The sequence below is a fragment of the Hyperolius riggenbachi genome, chromosome 11 (genome assembly GCF_040937935.1).
Source record: "Hyperolius riggenbachi isolate aHypRig1 chromosome 11, aHypRig1.pri, whole genome shotgun sequence".
Lineage (NCBI taxonomy): Eukaryota > Metazoa > Chordata > Amphibia > Anura > Hyperoliidae > Hyperolius > Hyperolius riggenbachi.
Genome location: NC_090656.1, coordinates 53735967 through 53755755, shown reverse-complemented (window position 1 = coordinate 53755755; position 19789 = coordinate 53735967). Strand labels below are relative to the sequence as shown.

The 19789-nt window shown below is 46.2% G+C and overlaps 1 protein-coding gene across 1 annotated transcript in view; it reads right to left on the bottom strand.

Moving 5' to 3' along the window:
• Positions 1-19131, bottom strand: part of LOC137538543 (fatty acyl-CoA hydrolase precursor, medium chain-like) — a 63705-nt gene extending 44574 nt beyond the window's left edge. The window contains exons 1-2 of the mRNA XM_068260779.1: positions 18979-19131; positions 8401-8605 (exon numbers count right to left, since the gene is read on the bottom strand). Coding sequence (XP_068116880.1) covers positions 8401-8605; positions 18979-19030 — 257 coding nt within the window. The 5' untranslated portion in view covers positions 19031-19131. The remainder of the gene's footprint in view (positions 1-8400; positions 8606-18978) is intronic.
• Between the last annotated feature and the right edge of the window lie 658 nt (positions 19132-19789).

Below are 19789 nucleotides of genomic sequence, written 5' to 3'. Positions count from 1 at the left end.
TGGAGGTTTCCAAGTCCCTCCTAAAGGGTGCAGAACTTCTAGGCGATACCTCCTGCCCCCCAGATCCATCTGAGGTTTTGCCTACTTCAGTGGGCATTGCTGTTGTGCTGACTACCTTTGCAGCTCTTGTGGAGCTTCACTCATGGGTAGTCAATGGTGATATTACAGTCACAGAAAATTCTGAATTTAAGTCTGAGTTTTGTTTTGAAACACCAGTACCTGTGTCCTCCATTCATGATGATTTTCTGCCCAGTACTGGTTTTGGTCTTGTCATGTCGGACTCTGAGGTTGGCAGTTCCCCGACATGTCCTGAGGTTTCTCCTGTGCTGGTGTACCCCAATGTGCTCTGTGACCCAGAAAGCCCAAGTGTGCCTCGGTTACCAGCATGCTCAGATGCTTCCTCAGTGGAGACATGCTCTGATATGGCCTGCCTGCTTGCATGCCCAGAAGTGGTCCCTGAAAGTCCTGATCTTGATGGGTGTCTGTAACGATTGTGGAATTCTCTCCGTGATCAGCGCACAAGACGTGTGCGCTGACACTGCGGAAATGCTCCACAAATGTATAATTTGCGGAAACCCAGCAGAAGGTGCAATGCACCTGTAGAGGGAAATTCCTGTCGACAGGGGGAGCTGTGGAGTGCAGAGGAACAGCTCCTCTGCCCTACCACACACGCCAGACAGGAATTGCACGAAGGGACGGAACGCAATCGCAAGAGAGGCGATTGAGAATGAGCACAGAGACAGATTGTATGCGTGTGCACCAAACTAGTCACCAACCCGCGACGGTGCACACACCACAGCAGATATGAAGTAGGAACGCGAGAGGTGCGATCGCCAGACATGACACAAGGCTACAGCAAGGCAGAGCACGAGAGTAGCAAAGGCACAGCAAATCATACAATGAGAAGATAAGGAAAATAACAAACGCTAACTGAACGCGAACCCCGCACTCATTCGCAACAGTGCACGCGTTAGTGCGCGGTCTCCACGTGATAAGCACAATAGAGACAAGCACGCCTAACTAACCATCGACAGACAAACATGAAACAGAGGACGCGAGCGCTTGCTTAACGGTTACCTCACCGAGCCTCCAGCAAGCGTTCGTAGCAGACAGGACAGACACACGAAAACAGGAACAGGCGGGAGATAGGATCCACAGCACTAGCGAAAAGAGGCCAGTGCGATCCAGGGAGACAGAACAGAAGGATCCACAGCACTAGCGCAGGATACTAGTGCGATCCAGGTACAGAGTAGCAGAACAGAAGGATCCACAGCACTAGCGCAGGATGCTAGTGCGATCCAGGTACAGAGTAGCAGAACAGAAGGATCCACAGCACTAGCGCAGGATGCTAGTGCGATCCAGGGAGACAGAACAGAAGGATCCACAGCACTAGCGCAGGATGCTAGTGCGATCCAGGGAGACAGAACAGTAGGATCCACAGCACTAGCGCAGGATGCTAGTGCGTTCCAGGGAGACAGAACAGAAGGATCCACAGCACTAGCGCAGGATGCTAGTGCGATCCAGGGAGACAGAACAGAAGGGGCTACCAGTAACAACCGCTGTTCCGGTTAGCAGCCAGACACACAGAACGATTTCCTGTCGACCACCGCTGGGACAGGACAATTGCAACAGACAAACAAAACAGATAAGCAATCCTAACTGCACTAAGGAAACATGCCCAGTGCAGTTTCCAGGAATTACTCTAAGCCGATCTTCAAACAAAGAGCAAGGCTGACACTCCTCCAGGAGTGTTACACAGGACTAAATCCTTATGACCAGCGAAGGTCTGTGATATCACATGGTATATATAGAGCAAGCCCACAAAGGATGTGGCTAGGCAATCTGCATGACAATCGTATGCAAATTCCTCAGCAGAAGCAAGCTGCAAAACTGACAAATGGTCTCTCTTCCAGAGACCTGCAAAATGCAGACCTGAACAATGGTCAAAAAGCTGCCTGCCTGCACAGGCAGCTGAGCAGATCATTACAGTGTCCTTGTAATTCTGAATCCAGAATAGTCATTGGTTCCATAGGAGGGCTTGATAGTTCTCCATGTGAGCCTGGTGATTGTTCTGCCCTCTTGGGATCTCTGTGGAGCTTCAAAAGGTTCTGGGAGATTCCGGGAGAAATTTTGCTTGGTACCCTGGATAAGATCAACAGTGGCTTTTGTGTTGTAAGGGACACTTCAAACAGGTATTGTGGCAGGTTTGCTATTTTCGGACGCTCCCTGGAAGGTGGTGGGTATTGTCTGGAGGGTGTCAATGGCTTCTTCTCTGGCGTTCACAGTCCTGATGGGTGTTATACTGAGACTGGTAGTACTGATGGACATGTTTCGGTGGCGTTTGCTTCCGATGAGGTCGATTTCGGCTGGACTGACTCTGGAATTGGGCCTTGTCGGGCTGTCCCGACCTTCATGAGTCTTCAGTTAGAGTTTTTTGCAAATATCAGTTTAGAGGGTCGTCTGGAATCCGACCCTAGAGGGGGGGAGGGGGGTACTGTGATGATCCGCTCGGCTGCCTGCGCAGGCAGGCAGCTTTTTGACCACTGTTCAGGTCTGCATTCTGCAGGTCTCTGGAAAAGAGACCTTTTGTCAGTTTTGCAGCTTGCTGCCTGCTGCAGAGGAATTTGCATACGTTTGTCATGCAAATTGCCTAGCCACATCCTTTGTAGGCTTGCTCTATAAATACCATGTGATTCCACAGTACTTCGCTGGTCATTCCTTCAGGGTTTGTAGTAAACACTCCTAGAGTGTCAGCCATGCTACTTCTTGTTAAAGTTAGCTTAGAGTAATTCATGGGACTGCACTAGGCAGTTTCCCTAGTGCAGTTAGGATTGCATATCTGTTTGTTTGTCTGTTGCGATTGTCCTGTCCCAGCGGTGGTCGACAGGAGATCGTTCTGTGTGTCTGGGTGCTAACCGGAACAGCGGTTGTTACTGGTAGCCCCTTCTGATCTGTCTTGCCTGGATCGCACTCGCCTTGCGCTAGTGCTGTGGATCCTTCTGTTCTGTCTTGCCTGGATCGCACTCGTCTTGCGCTAGTGCTGTGGATCCTTCTGTTCTGTCTTCCTAGATCGCAATAGCCTCTAGCGCTAGCGCTGTGGATCCTTCTGATCTGTTTTCTTGTTCCTGAGTTTAGATCGCACTAGCTGCTAGCGTTAGCGGCTGTGGATCTTTCTGATCTGTGTTCCTGCTTGGATCACACTTGCTCTGGCGGAAGAGCGGTGGATCCTTTCTGCCTAGTTCTTGTTTCTCGTTTGTCTGTCTTGTCTGATACGGGCGCTTGCTGTAGGCTCGGTGAGGTAACCGTTAAGCAAGCGTTCACGTTCTTTGTTTCGTGTTTGTCTGTCGGTGGTTAGTTAGGCGTGCTTGTCTCTGTTGTGCTTAACACGCGGAGACCGCGCAATAAACGCGTTCGCTGTTGCGTTGTATAGTTAGCGTTTGTTATTTTCTTTATCATTCTCATTGTATTATTTGCTGTGCCTTTGCTCCTCTTGTGTTCTGTTCTAGTCTGTCTTGTGTCACTTCTGGCGATCGCCTTCCTCGCGATCGCGTTCCTACTTTTGTTTCTGCTGATGTGTGTTCACCGTCGCAGGGTCGAGACTAGATTGGTGAACAAACATTCGTCCTGTCCATGTGCTCTTTCTCTTTATGGGCTGCTCAGCCCCGCATTGTCTTGATCTGTACAATAGTTGGCGGCAGGGGGTAGGTTAACTTTTGACTGTTATAAAAAAAACTTTAATATCTCAAACTACAACATATAGAGCAGTGATTTTTGCAGCACAAAACTGTATCATTTTTATATCTTTATTCTGTGTGCTGGGTGGGGTAGGGGGGTGGAGTTATGTCGTTGCCTGGAAAGAAATAATTGCTATTAGCTTCAAAACAAAAGCAAAACAAATCTTATTTTTTTTCAGTACAAATGGGCCCAAATGAAGCACTAACTTTAGTTGATGGAATATTTATTTGTACTGATTGTAGGGAGCCAGCTTCACCGAGCCATCCTTTTGTACGGACCCTGCGGTGCAATGGCCAGTCACCAGCTTTCTGAACTGCAGGAGTTGTTTATCTACTCTCCTGCCCCTGTAATATCTACTATAAAGGTCGCACCAAGCAAACGTTCCAGAAACAACTGTATAAACACTGTTCTAATATCCTTTAGGGCGAATTGAAACACAGCGATTCCAAACATTTTTCAACACATATAAAGTAGACTTCAGCCTCCTGAAAGCCGTTATTCTAGAACAGATACAGGGAGCAAACTACCATAAATTCTTCCCCCAGTTGTGCAGAAGAAAATCAGATAGTACCCCCCCCCTCCCCCCCCCCCCCCCCCAATTAAACACAATCTTCTCCCAGAGGACACGGGATATTTATAATTTACTGAACTCAGCAGCTGCTATTGCACCAAGTGACTCCTAGATATATATATATTTTTTTATATACTTCATAGGTCCTTCAGAATTTATATTATGGTGAAGTTTTAAAGAACCGCTATCCCAAAAAAGTAATATTTAAAATGCATATGTATAAAATGTACATTTGATCCAGAGTGAAATGCACCATAAATGACCTTTTTTCCTATGACACTGTCACTTACAGTAAGTTGTAAAAACCTGACATCTGAGAGGTTTTGGACTAGTCCATCTCTTCATATGGGATTCTCAGGGTTTTCTTTATTTTTAAACCTTTACTGAATGGCAGTTGCTCAGCCCAACTGCCAAAATAGTGTGCAAGTGAGTAGGGATGCCAGCCACCATCTCTGTACAGATCCTTTCCATAGAGTGCATTTGTAAAAAATAAAGTAAATACTGAGAATCCCCCATGAGGAGATGGACTAGCCCAAAACCAACTAGATCTGTAGGGTTAGTTTTTTTTTACTGTCCATTGTAAGCGACAGCAACATAAGAAAAAAGTAATTTATAGCACCTTTTACTCTAGGAGACATGTACAGCTTAGATGTATGTATTTTACATTTCACAATTTTTCACAATACATGTCCTTTAAATACTTTGATTCTTACACAATATTTCAGAATTTCTTATTGTTCTAAATACTGAAGCACTTTATTACAGTGTGCCCCTATGTGACTTCCAACAAGCCCTTGCAGATAATTTTTTGTAGGAGGTTCTCGCTCTGCAATGAGGGACTGGAGGATGGTGTGGGAAGCCTCTATAGCAGTGATGGTTAACCTTGGCACTCCAGCTGTGATGGAACTACAAGTCCCATGAGGCATTGCAATACTCTGACAGCTCTAAGCATAATTTGGGGAGGCAAAGGCATGATGGGATTTGTAGTTTTGTCACAGCTGGAGTGCCAAGGTTAGCCATCACAGCTCTATAGGATCCAGACCAGAGGCATTCTTCTTAGGGAAGTATGTATTTTCATACCGAGAATTGTCTCGGTTGCATTTTAACTTTCACATACAGTGGCGGCATCCGCAGACTGCTTCTTCTCTGCTACGGAGTCGCAGCTGCTCCATCAGCTCAGCTGTGGTGTGTGACAACATGGCACCAGCCCGGCTGAGAACTGCTGCAAACCTTACTACCGAGACCTCTGCGCTCATACTGAGAAGTACTGGCATGCTAGGCTGGCACATTCAAGTCTGTCTTGGTACCACTCTCCCATCTGGCTTACACTACTGGCTGCACCACCACCTTACAGCACTAACTGCAAGCAGTCCTCCACCACAGTGCTGTTATATTACTGGCACAAAATTCAACCAGTGGAAACTTGACTGGACTTTAGTTTAAACACTAACAAGCCATCAAAAGACCAGAGGATAGATGAGATATACACTCCATTGCATTGCCTAATGCCTGGTCCTGGCTTTAAAGAGAAACTCCAACCTAGAATTGAACTTTATCCCAATCAGTAGCTGATACCCCCTTTTACATGAGAAATATAATGCTTTTCACAAACAGACCATCAGGGGGCGCTGTATGACTGATTTTGTGCTGAAACCCCTCCCACAAGAAGCTCTGGGACCGCGGTACTTTTGTCAGTTTGTTACAATGTAACAAGGTTCACAGACAGGAAATAGCTGTTTACAGCTGTCTCTAACAGCCAAAACAGCTAGAAGCAGCTACATAACCTGCCCACAGTAAAAATGTCACCATGTAATACATGTCAGAATGTAAATCGGGGAGAGGAAAGATTTTACAATGAGCAAACACTGACTTAATCATTTATACATAGTTATGGTAAAAAATGAAGCACTTTTTTTATTACATTATTTTCACTGGAGTTCCTCTTTAAGTTGGAACAGAAGCGAAAAAGCCCGTTTGAAACAACAGCCCACCACATCAGGTGAGACCTTTCTATTGGGCCTTTGCCTATACATACAGTGAGCTCTTTCTCCTTTTTATCCTTTCTTTTACTACAGCGATTCAAGTACAGATGCTCATGTCTGTTGAAATCACCTGATGATCGCCCCTCCATACACAGACCTCTCACCTCTTTGCACATTATATACTTTGGGGCACATTTATCGTAGAGTTAAAGTACACCTGAGGTGAGAAAGATATGGAGGCTACCATATGTATTTCCTTTCAGACAAGACAAGACACAGTCCTGGCAGACTCAAAAGCCACTAGGCCACACTCAGTGGCATAGCTAAGGAGCTGTGGGCCTTGATGCAAGTTTTACAATGGGGCCCCCTCCCCAAGCACTCTATACATAGCAATTGCATCAAAACCTGCTAATGGCAACTACAGTGTCAGAAGTGCAAGAAGGGAATGGGGAACAGTTTGTTAATAGTTACCACTATTCAAAGTATCTATAGAAGTGATTATTATGAGCACAGGACCAATAGAGAGCTAATACCGCAGTTGAGGGAGGGCCCTTCGGGGTCCCTCTGGCCAAAAACTGTTCTAACCAGCAGAGGAACTGCTCTGCATGATAGTAAGAAACTTTCCAAATCCTACGTAATAGCGGCAGTTTAGCGTGTATTTCTAGGGCTGCACTACAGTTAAGAAAAGTGCAAATCCATCCCTAAACTGCTGCAGATTAAGAAGTGCTTCATAGCAGTTCTCCAGATAATGCAGCTGTGCAGGCTAGACATGATTTGTGAAGGTCTCCTCTCCCCTCACTCAGAGCCTGCTGACAGCAGATGTGTTGGTTACCTCAGCAACAGTAATTTCCCTCAAACACTGCACTGCCTGAGACCTTCCTAGCTCCTCCTATTCATTCAACAGTTTAAGAAGGAATCTGCACTATTAGGTGATTTTTTTTTTTTTAGGAAGTCTGAGACAGTTATGCGCAGATTTAAAAAAACCTACTAACACTCTTGATAAATGTCTCCCACTGATACTCTATAGGCAGTAGCAGTGTTAGGCAGTCTGGCCCAAAGTCTCCTCACTGAATAGATGCTGGCCTACTGAACAGGAAGACCTGAGATTCGAACCCTGGTCTCCTGTGTCAGCAGCAGAGCCCTTAACCAGTACACTATCCAGCCAATAGCAGTTGCCTGGCAGTCCTGCTGATCTCTTTGGCTGCAGTAGTATCTGGATCACAGACCTGTAACAAGCATGTCACTAAATCTACTCACACATTAAAGATTTCAACCAATATATACAACCACCAATAAGGCTTGTAGTGGATTTCCCATCACCATACGGGTCTGTGAGGGTCTTTAGATGGTTGCACTCCTGGTAGTAAGATAGGTCCCAACAGTAGATACTAGTCAGTGGAAGCGCCCATATTAAAAACAGTTTAAAATGGAGAGGTATAGTTGGCTTACCTGTCCTGAAGATCTCAAAGTATCCAATATGACTTTGTATTGTTTCAAAAGTTTATTGCACACAGTAAGGTTAGATGACAATGCATTTTGTAGGTATTTCCCTCTCCCTCAGGTCAATTATCACCCCCCAAAATTGTTGTGAGTTGTCAGTGAGTAGTCAGACTCAATCCCCCATACGGGTCTGTGAGGGACCTCAGATGGTCGAACTCCCGGTAGTAAGGTAGGTCCCAACAAAAAACCGAGAACTAATCTAAAAACAATACAACCTCCCAATGGTACATACTGGTTGGTGGAGGCGCCCAAAATAATAAAATAATAAAAATCAGTTTAAAATGGAGAGGTATTACCTGTCCTGAAGGTCTCAAAGTATCCAGTATGACTTTGTTTTGTTTCAAAAGTTTATTGCACACAGTAAAGTTAGATGACAACGCATTTCCTGGGTATTTTCCTCTTCCTTGGGTCAATTAGCACCCAAAAAAGTGTGCCACTGGCTAGTGGTCAGAATTTTACTAACATTGCTCAGTGAACTATTTCAGAAACAGATGATTTCATTGAACAATAGCACTTTGTGTGTTTGTGTGAAATTGTAGCATATCAGACATAATGGCAGTCTAAGAGCATTTAACATCCTCATAAGGCTTCAAAGCCCTGGCTGTAACGTACCTGAGGGGGTATTTGGAGGCATCCCGGACAGATTCCCAGGGCTCAGGGGGCTCTGGATATTTAAATCTTAATGGACCAACAGGAGGCTTTGCAAAGGGGATTCCAAAAAAAGCATCTGCAGTTTTAGAGGTTTCCTTCACCGGTAGGGTTATCCCTTCAAGCCTCCCATACTTTATTTGTGCCAATGGCCTTTCTTCTGCCCACCCTGACAACAGAAGAGAACAGAGATGGTGTAAGCAGTCTTAGAATCACTATTAGCGATGATCGTAATGGTCAATTTAATAATTTTGCGTAATTTGAATATTTACGATCATAGAAGGCAAAATCATAATTGCAAAAAATTCAACAACATTTTGCATAATTATGAGTATATGTGTAATTTTGGTAATTGCGGTTATTTTTATTATTATGATTTTTTTTGTAATAGCTAATTTATAATTTTGTGTACCGGTAATTACAACCACAGGGAGACTGGAGGACGACACAGGGGAACAAAAGGGGGGATAAAGAGGCAAAGGAGGACCCGGCGGGGGGGGGGGGGGGGGGGGGGGGGAACGACACGGGGACCGGAGTAAGACACAGGGGGACAGAAGGGGACACACAGGGCAAAGGAGGACACACAGGGGGACCAAAGCAGGACATAGAGGGACATACGGGGCTAAGGAGGACAGAAGGGGGAAGGGGAGGACACAGGGGGACAGAAGGGGACACATGGAGAACAGAAAGGGAAACGGGTATACAGGAGAACAATGATTGGGGGAGACCATCTACAAGACGCTCTTGGAACATGGACACACCAGGTTTAGCATATATTTTTTCCCTGATTTTCGCTCTCTAAACCTAGGTCTTATGTTGCATAGTATCATATTTTTCAACATATAAGACGCTCCACAATATTACATATTACAACTACCGGTAAATTAATTACGAGTTTGTAGATAATTCCAAATTATGATTTTGCATCGTAATTGCAAATTATGATGTGAAATTATGCAGGTGAGAAGTTTCGGTCATCACTAATCGCTATCAATCATTTGCATTGGACCTTTTTTTTGGGTGATTGGGGAGACCCTACAAACATACTGTCATTAAGTTACATTAGTTATGTTAATTAAAATAGATAGGAAATATAATCTCGTACCCACCCTGTTTAAAGGGAAGGTTCAGGGAGGGTGGCTAAAAAATAAAAATCAATTTCCACTTACCTGGGGCTTCCTCCAGCCCGTGGCAGGCAGGAGGTGCCCTCGCCGCCGCTCCGCAGGCTCCCGGTGGTCTCCGGTGGCCGACCCGACCTGGCCAGGCCGGCTGCCAGGTCGGGCTCTTCTGCGCTCCAAGGCCCGGCACTTCTGCGTCCCACGCCGGCGCGCTGACGTCATCGGACGTCCGCCGGGCTGTACTGCGCAGGCGCAGAACTACTGCGCCTGCGCAGTACAGCCCGGCGGACGTCCGATGTTTGTGATTTCATAGGGCAGCCATCTTTTTGGTTGAAAGTGGTTACAGAGAGCATGAGACACAATTCCAACTGTCCTGTGTCCTGATCACCCCTTCCAGTTGCTAAGCAACAAGAACAACAACATCAGAAATCCCATCATGCTTTGAACAGCATCAGGGGAAAAATACCCGGGCAGTTTTCCTTGATAGGGCGGAGCTTAGCTTCTGTGCAGCTTAAAATGACACTTTGGAAAAAAAAACAAAATTCTGATGCTGTGAAACGCCAAGCCTTTTCAGTGCTGCTGAGTAGATTTTTAGTCTGGAGGTTCACTTTAAACCTGTCATGGATTTTTTTTTCATTCCTGTTATTATGGGGTACCTGGTACCTGAATTAGTAAGGTAGTATTTATGTGATTGCAGTCTCAGCATGTCCTCAACTTATTTAAAAGCAAGAAGTAAGGGGGAGGGGGACAGATTTGGTTTAAGGGATATGGCGACCTTAAAGGACAACTGAAGTGAGGAGAATATGGAGGCTGCCATATTTATTTCCTTTTAAACAATACCAGCTACCTGGCAGCCTTGCTGATCTATTTGGCTGCTGTATTGTCTAAATGGCATAAGAAATGAGCATGCAGCTAATCCTGTCAGATCTGACAATAGTGTCAGAAACACCTCCTCTGCTGCATACTTGTTCAGGGTCTATGGCTAAAAGTATTAGAGGCAGAAGATCAGCAGGACAGCCAGGCAAATTGTATTCCTTAAAATGAAACAAATATGGCAACCTCCATATTTCTCTCGCTTCAATTGTGTCACGATCTGTTCCTGCTGATGACATATGTGAACCTTTACATGGACTTCCTCTGTTCACCAGCAAATGTCCCCTCTCTCAGCAAGAACATTTTTGCAATCCTCCTGAAGTTCCCTCTGCCCACCAGCAGAGGTCTCTGTATTCAAGAACTGTGTTTCTGCAGCATTTGAAGCTGTCACATGACCATCCTGCAGTATATATAAGTCCAGCTCCAACAGAACATCTTTGCTAGTTCATTGATGTGGATAGCCCAAGAGCCTGTGTTCTGGTCACTGCTCCTGTTACCTTGATACTTGTTACTTGTTACCTGTTTCCTGATCCATGTTACCTGATTGTTTGACTCCCTGGTGTATGATATTGGCTTGCTTGACTATTCTATTATCGATTATATTTGATTGACTTCCTGGTATCTGTTCTTGGCTTGTATGACGTTCCAATTGCCTGCTGCATTATGTACTATGCCTGAATGTATATTATTGTGTATATATATTAGTTAGTTAGCTTAGTTAGACAGGGTCCGGGGTTCACTGTGTACACACCACTGTATATACTGTATATTTGGTTTGTTGTATGTCTGATCGCAAGACATTCGACTGCAATCGTATTGCCAGTTGTTTGCAGTCGTAGTGTTATTTTGTACAGTCGCTTAAATACGCTTGTATGTATGTTCATGCACCAATTGCATTTTCACCTGTACATATCCTGCACTTTTGTAAATAAACCTTTACTTTATTTCACCTTTATCCCGTGGTTTGGTGTTCAGTATTTCCACAACAGTGACATTCTGCATTCAGTGCAAATCTGCATGCACTGCACGTTACAAATTGTCCTTTAAGTTGTCGCAAATGCTCAGTGTTTTGCTAGTGGTTGCTACAGTGATTTCTGTCGCGATTTGTATTGTCATAAAGGCCATTTGGTATATTTATGTTAATTCACTAAGCACATTCGGTAATGCAGAAAACAGGAGCTTTTACCGAACACCTGAGCAAATAACAGTTAACTAAAGCTATTACCGACTTGTAGGGTAGATACCACACATGTCTAATGTCAATTCACAAAGTACAGAGCAGTTGGTAAAGCAAATCAAATCTTCTTCTTTCAAGACCTATCTGGACGTTAGCTAACAATTACCATGCAATAGCACTGATCAAGGCAGACAGCCGACAGCCAATAGGAGGAGCCTCCTGGTCCCTGGCCCTGCTTCTCACCCATTTGATCCGATGCCCTTGCTGGCGGGACATAACAACAAAAAATCTGAGTGCAGAAGGAGGAGACATTGAAAAAGGCTTTCTTCTTTCTATACTGATACACAGAAGTGCGACCTCTAGTGGCTACATGCACATCTAACAGGATACAGGTGGCATTTTACTTTACAAACTGACATGAACGGCACATGCAGAGAGAGGAAACTTAGCTGGCTGCCTGAAACTCTATGGCTGGCAAGACATACCGAGAAGGGCTTAGTGAACTGAAGCAACATTTTTGGTAAATTATCGAACTTTTAATCCATGTTAGGAAAGCTTTGTAAATTTGTAAAAAAAAAAAAAAAGTGAAATACCGGAAACAGTATTTTACTGACCTCATTCCCCCCAACAGCCCTTAGTGAATTGACCCCAATATATTTATATTCTATACCCTGGGTATGATATACTTATATTTTTTGTATTGTATGCTATTTTCTAATTTCTATACAATATTTTCATATTTCTCTGTGTTCCCTGCTGTTGTTGTACAGTAACAGTTGTTCTATCATGACTTTATTCAATAAACTCGTTTTGAATAACAAATACTGCAAGTGGAAGAAGATTGCTCCCGGACGTTCTTTTCTCCATGCATGAGTGGCTATATGTTACTGCACAGACGCCAACCCACTAACGCCTACGCCGTGCGGCCGTGCTCTCACCAGGAGGGGAGCTTGGCTAGTGTTGGGCGAACAGTGTTCGCCACTGTTCGGGTTCTGCAGAACATCACCCTGTTCGGGTGATGTTCGAGTTCGGCCGAACACCTGATGGTGTTCGGCCAAACCGTTCGGGTTCGCCCGAACTACTAAATGCCCGGCCGAACAGGGCCCTGTTCGGCCGAATACCGCCCCCCTATGGGGTCGCAGGCATAAGGGGGGAGTATGCCCCGATTGCGGGGGGGGGTCGGAAATTCCCCCCACCCCCTCCGCTAGCGCTCCCCCCTCTGCCCGCTCCCCCATAAAAAAGTTGGCGTAAAGTTAAATATTACCGGTGGTGGCTGCTGCAGTGGCTGGCTGGCAGTGGTGTGAATGAGGAGGAGGAGTCCGAGTATGACGCGTTGAGGCCGGGCAGCGGGCGGTTCAGCGGTAGTACCCTTGTGGTACTTCCGCCCTTTCTCTGACCTCACGTCCTCTACGTGATGACGCATACGAGGGTACGCGTCACGCGTACCCTCGTATGCGTCATCACGTAGAGGACGTGAGGTCAGAGAAAGGGCGGAAGTACCACAAGAGTACTACCGCTGAACCGCCCGCTGCCTGGCCTCAACGCGTCATACTCGGACTCCTTCTCCTAGTCCTCACTCACACCACTGCCAGCCAGCCACTGCAGCAGCCACCACCGGTAATATTTAACTTTACGCCAACTTTTTTATGGGGAAGCGGGCAGAGGGGGGAGCGCTAGCGGAGGGGGTGGGGGAATTTTTGACCCCCCCCCCGGGATCGGGGCATGCTCCCCCCTTATGCCTGCGACCCCATAGGGGGGCCATATTGCGGCATGTTCGGGTCCCCATTGACTTGCATTGAGTTCGGGGTTCGGGCCGAACATGCCGAACATCTGGCCCATGTTCGGCCTGTTCGGCCCGAACCCGAACATCCAGGTGTTCGCCCATCACTAAGCTTGGCCACAAAGATGAAGAGGACCCTGGCCAGCAGCGTAGCGGGTCGCGGAGGATCAGTCAAGCTGCCGGAGCATCCAGAGGCTTCCACCTACTGACGTAAGAAGGTCACTTTTTAATTCCTTATTAGAGGTTCACTGCTTCCGCCAGGGGTGTAACTGCAAATCAAGGAGCCCCCCAACAACATTTTTATTTTCCTCTCAATGTTCACACCCCTCACTTGCCTACCTTGGTGTCCCTCACAGTCTGGGGGCCCATCTTTCCAACTTCATAAAACAAGTGTGGCTAATAATAACTTTTACACCTATAACAAGCGTAGTTACAAAACACCTGATCCGAAGGATAGAGCCCTGTATTGGAGGAAAGGAAGGTTAGTAGATGGAACCCCCCACAGCTCTGGGCCCCCCTACGTTGTAGAGGCTGCTCCTCTCTAGTTACGCCCCAGGCTTCCGCATTTTGAACTGAACTGATTTTTTGGGAGGTTGTTTGTTTACCAAACCTTTCTGATTGCTCTAACCTTAGCTGTAGCAACCTCTATGTTAGAAAGGTCATTTAACTCCACAAAAAGCGTAAAAACTTGGTTAAGGTCAACCATGACAGATAAGTTTTCATTTGGACTTTGCTTGATGATGAGTGTTCATATACCAATGATTTTGGAGCAGAAAAAATGACTTCATTAACCACTTAACGACCAGCTAACGCCCATAGGCGTCGGCAGGTCTAAAGTGGTTTACCATGGAAACGGCCGCTTTCCATGTCAGTTCACAGAGGGTGTCTCCGTGAACAGCCGGAGAGCCACCGATCGCGGCTCGCCGGCAAAATGTAAACACGCGGGGAAGAAATCCCCGCTGTTTACATCATACGGCGCTGCGGCATATGATAGGCTGAAGCCTATCCTACAATGTGCAGGACATATCCGTCCTGCGCCACTCAGAGGGGAAGGGAGGGAGAGGGACGGACCGCCGAAAATGCTGCGGAGGGGGGCTTTGAAGAGCCCTCCCCCCCGCAAAGCGCAGCAAGCTGGCGGCGATCAGACCCCCCCAGCAGGACATCCCCCTAGTGGGGAAAAAAGGGGGCAAGTCTGATCGCCCTGGCATAATCCTGATCTGTGCTGCGGGCTGGAGAGTCCACGCAGCACAGATCAGGCAAACCACCCCTGGTCCTTATTTAAAGTGAACCTCTGGACTAAAAATCGACTCAGCAGAAGTGAAAAGGCTTGGTGTTTCTTTAACAGTTTCACAGCATCAGAACTTTGTTTCTCTTATCCAAGCCTCATTTTTAGCTACACAGAAGAAAACTGCCCGGGCTTTTTCCCCTGATGCTGTGCAAAGCATGATGGGATTTCTGATGTTGTTGCTCTCGTTCTGCTGTTTTGGTGCAATTTTTTTTTTTTGACATTTTGAATTTGACATTTGAAGCCTAGCTTGTGCAGCTGGGAGGGGTTATCAGGACACAGGACAGTTGGAACTGTGTCTCCTTCTTCTTGTCACCTCCTTTCAACCAAAAAGATGGCAGCCCCCATGAATCACAAACATTTGCCTGTTCTTTTAAAACAGGGTGGGTAAAAAATTAGATTACTTATCTATTATAATTAACATAACTAATGTAAATTAATGACAGTATGTTTGTTTAGGCTGAAGTTCCCCTTTAAGAAAACAGTTAACAAGTTAACCCCTGATAAATAATGCTGATATAGTGTAATTTTTTTTGCGTTGTTATTCACCAGAAGTTGTATTTAGCTCATTTGAAGACCTAACAAGGGCTAATGAGGGGACAGGTGATTTCGTATTATGCTGGGTACACACGATGCAATTTCCCGTCCAATTGACAGGTGACCTGACAGGAAGTTGTACCGGGTGTACATGTCCAAACTGCTCCCGATTGATAAAGTGATCATTTTTTTACAAATAACTTCACAAAATCGATCCCTTTATCGAAACAGTTTGGACAGGTTGGAAATAATCATCAGATTAACATCATTGGAAGTTGTGTGTACCCAGCATTGTGTCCTGATACGTAAAACATTTGAAAGATGGTGAACTCTTGTTTACTTATGACTGGAGGATACAGTACTGATAGCTTCTGCAAACATGCCACGCTCATATGGTGCGCAGGCAATCGGCAACATCCCCCCCCCAGAAAGAGTACTGAAGATGCCCATTATGTATGCAGTACAGTATATAGGTCATTATTATACAGCATAGTAACAGTAAAGAGCTATTGCAGCGACTGGAAGAGAACTCCATGTGGGCCCTTCAGGTTCAGCGACCCTGGTGCTGTCATAACATCTAGTGATGACCGTAATCAACTAATTACGATTACGCATACATTTTTGCAGTTACGCCTATACGTAATTACTCAGGGGCGTAGGGCCTGTGGTCGCAACGGTCGCCTCGGCGACCGGGCCCGGCTCCTGAAGAGGCGGGGGAGGGTCCCGGGGGGCCCATGTCCGTTTGGACTCGGAGATGGGATCCCTGCGTGCGTTATTGGGAGGGGGGAGCTGCAGCCGTGGGGAGGGCAGTCCGACCTCTCCCCGGGCCCCCCCCTCCCCCTCAGATGCAGAGTGCGCAGCGCACGGAAGCGCTGTAGGCAGAACTCACCTGCCTGCGTTCCAAGCGCTGCTGGTCTCCTCCCGCTCTGCATAGATCTGCTGTTACACACTGCTTCCGGCTAAACAGGAAGCAGTGTGTAACAACATCTATACAGAGCGGGAGGAGACCAGCGGCGCAGGGACGGAGGTGAGTTCCGCCTACAGCGCTTCCGTGCCTATCCGGGGGGGCAGCTACCTACCTAACCTATCCTGGGGGGCCAGCTACCTACCTAACCTATCCTGGGGGGCCAGCTACCTACCTAACCTATCCTGGGGGGCCAGCTACCTACCTAACCTATCCTGGGGGGCCAGCTACCTACCTAACCTATCCTGGGGGGCCAGCTACCTACCTAACCTATCCTGGGGGGCCAGCTACCTACCTAACCTATCCTGGGGGGCCAGCTACCTACCTAACCTATCCTGGGGGGCAGCTACCTACTCTAACCTATCCGGGGGGGGCAGCTACCTACTCTAACCTATCCTGGGGGCCAGCTACCTACCTAACCTATCCTGGGGGGCCAGCTACCTACCTAACCTATCCTGGGGGGCCAGCTACCTACCTAACCTATCCTGGGGGGCCAGCTACCTACCTAACCCATCCTGGGGGGCCAGCTACCTACCTAATCTATCCTGGGGGGCAGCTACCTACCTAAGCTATCCTGGGGGGGCAGCTACCTAACCTATCCTGGGGGGCAGCTACCTAACCTATCCTGGGGGGGCAGCTACCTACTTAACCTACCCTGGGGGGCCAGCTACCTACCTAACCTATCCTGGGGGGGCCAGCTACCTACCTAACCTATCCTGGGGGGCCAGCTACCTACCTAACCTATCCTGGGGGAAAGCTACCTAATCTATCCTGGGGGGCAGCTACCTAACCTATCCTGGGGGGCACCTACCTCATCTAACCTATACTGGGGGGCAGCTACCTAATCTAACCTATACTGGGGGGCACCTACCTATCTAACCTGGGGGCACTTAATTGTCTAACCTGTATTTGGGGCACCTAGCTAGCCTATACAGGTGGCAACTATACTGGCTACCTATATTGGAGGCACCTACCTAACTAACCTATACTGGGGGCACCTACCTATCTAACCTATGCTGGGGGCAACTATTCTGGCTACCTATATTAGAGGCACCCACCTAGCTAACCTGTACTGGCGGCGCCTGCCTATCTAACCTATACTGGGGGCAACTATACTGGCTACCTATGCTGGAGGCACCTACCTGGCTAACCTATACCGGGGGCAACTATACTGGCGTACCTATGCCTGGCTACCTATACTGGGGGGACCTATAGCTGGCTATAGGGATTCGGATATGTGTGTGCGTCGGGTGTTGCCGGGGGAGGGGGGCTGTTGTTGCCGTGGGGGGGGGGCCACATCCAGATTCCGCATCGGGGCCCAGAGGTTTGTAGCTACGCCACTGTAATTACTCATTGTTAATTCAATTGATTTTGTATAAGCATTGCGTAATTCACACCTAATTTCGTGCTGAGTTTATCAGTGAATAGCACAGCCCCCATACATGCTATTGCTACCAATATTGCTACATATGACAAGGAGAGTAGTGGGTACGAGTAGAAAAAAATAATTTTTCAAAAATACCTTGTAGTTTTTGATAAAATCAATTTTAAAAATGCAAAGAAAATGGTTTTTAAACTCACAATAATGACAGTTTTGTATTTTTGAAAAATTCTTTTTTTTACTTGTACCCACTTTTTCTCCTTAAAGAGACTCTGTAACAAAATGTTCATCCTTATTTCTTCTATCCTATAAGTTCCTATAACTGTTCTAATGTGCTCTGTCTAACTGCAGCCTTTCCTAGTTGCACAATGGCTGTATTATCTCGGTTATATGATCTAATCTTCTCTCCTCTGTCGGCTCTGTCGGGCTCAGGCAGTCAGGCTGGAATGTGCTGTGCTGCTTGTGATTGGATAGAAGCTATGCACACCCTCTCCAGGCCTCCTGCACACTCTGTATGACTCGCATACTGAGATCCTCTCAGCTATCACTTGCTGTGTGTTTTGTTTGTAAACACTGGATAAAAATGGCAATTACAAGCCAGGATTGCAGCAGAGGGGCCCAGGAGAACACAATGAATAGAATGGTATGCTTTTTATTGTAAGAATTTTGGAGTACAGATTCTCTTTAACTTATGTAGTAATTTCGGTAGCAATAGCATGTATGGAGGCTTTGCTATTCACCACCAAGCTCAGCACAAAATTACATGTAAATTATGGATAAATGAATGCGTTCTTTTCTAAACTAATTACGCTTTTCCCCAAAATTTTGCATTACGATGCGCAAATTCAAATTACGATGCCTAATTACGCATAGGCATAATTTCTGCTCATAAGTAATAATCTACATCCCCTATTGCTATGCCTCTGCATGTATTTAAAAGTATACTTTATCATTTACCCCTTTCAATCCTGGATTGGACTATGTCCAACATTGGCCTTTTCCAGCACTTTGATCCCATCCGGCACCAGGCTGTGCCGCATAATAGTGTAATTATGGTGGTGTGTGCAATGAGGGCGGAGCTACTGTGCACGCGGAGGGGGTTGCCTCTGAACCCCTCCAGCTCTTCCCTCTCCACCAATCCAGCAATCATCCATGTATCCCCTCACTTCCCCCCATAGAGCAGAAAAAAAGTGCTGGGAGGACGTGATTGATTGCTAAATTGGATTGGTTGGATTAGAAGGAGTTAAATACCTCTAGAAGGCAACACTGCAGCCTGCAGACGGTTGAGAGACGGGACTTTATTAATCACTGCTGTGATTTTGCATTATGCTGTATTGCTTTATTTGGTTTTGCTTCATCAGACTTTTTATAGCCCTCTTCTCCTCTAAACAAGTTTAGCAATTATTTATTATTAGGTTTATTCTCACCTATTACCAGCAGAGGTAAGCCGATTATGATGAAGGGAATTGGGAACTTCATGCTGTCCGTGTTGTTTTCCTTCTCTGTCCAGAGCTCAGTTCACCCTTCTACAGCACGAATGTTACCCCTCCCAGGAGTCCAGCCCAGTCACTTGCTGTACACGCTGATTGTCGTATTTGGAGAAGGATTATAAAACTCACAAAGATCTGGGAGTGTTGCCATTGGCTACTGGATGCAAAAGCCGCACCCAGTATCCCACTAAACTGAAACGACCCGAACAGGTCAGCAGAAATACAGTCTAAAGTACTATCTATGAACTGATAAGCCACAGGTGCTCTGTGAATACAAATCTGAGCATGATACCTCAACCTGAGACAAACAATGAGTTGTAATGTGTAGAATGAGACAAAGAACTCCAACTAAAGGAGAGAAGTTTCCTTTCATAGAGATAGAATGGCCTGTGAATGCTCGAAATGATCTTCCTTATTAGATGACAGTTCCCAGCTATTAAAGTAGAACTCTAGCTAAACCTTAAAGTGTACATGAGATGTGTATGTAAAGTGGCAAGCATGCAAATAATTAAGTTGTGTTCCTTTATCTGCATGAAAGAGTTAAATATTCAGGTATGTAAATGACAGTTTCTCTTTTGTCTTTCCAGGAACTCTTTCCTGTAAGAGAACAGCTTCTGAGTGCAAAGGATAGATAAAAAAAAGTCAATAGTTCATATATTTTAGCTCTGAGACACATAAAAATTGTTGTCATTGAGCAGAGACAATAAAACTTCAAAGCTACTTTTTAAGTCTTTAAAGGACTTACGAG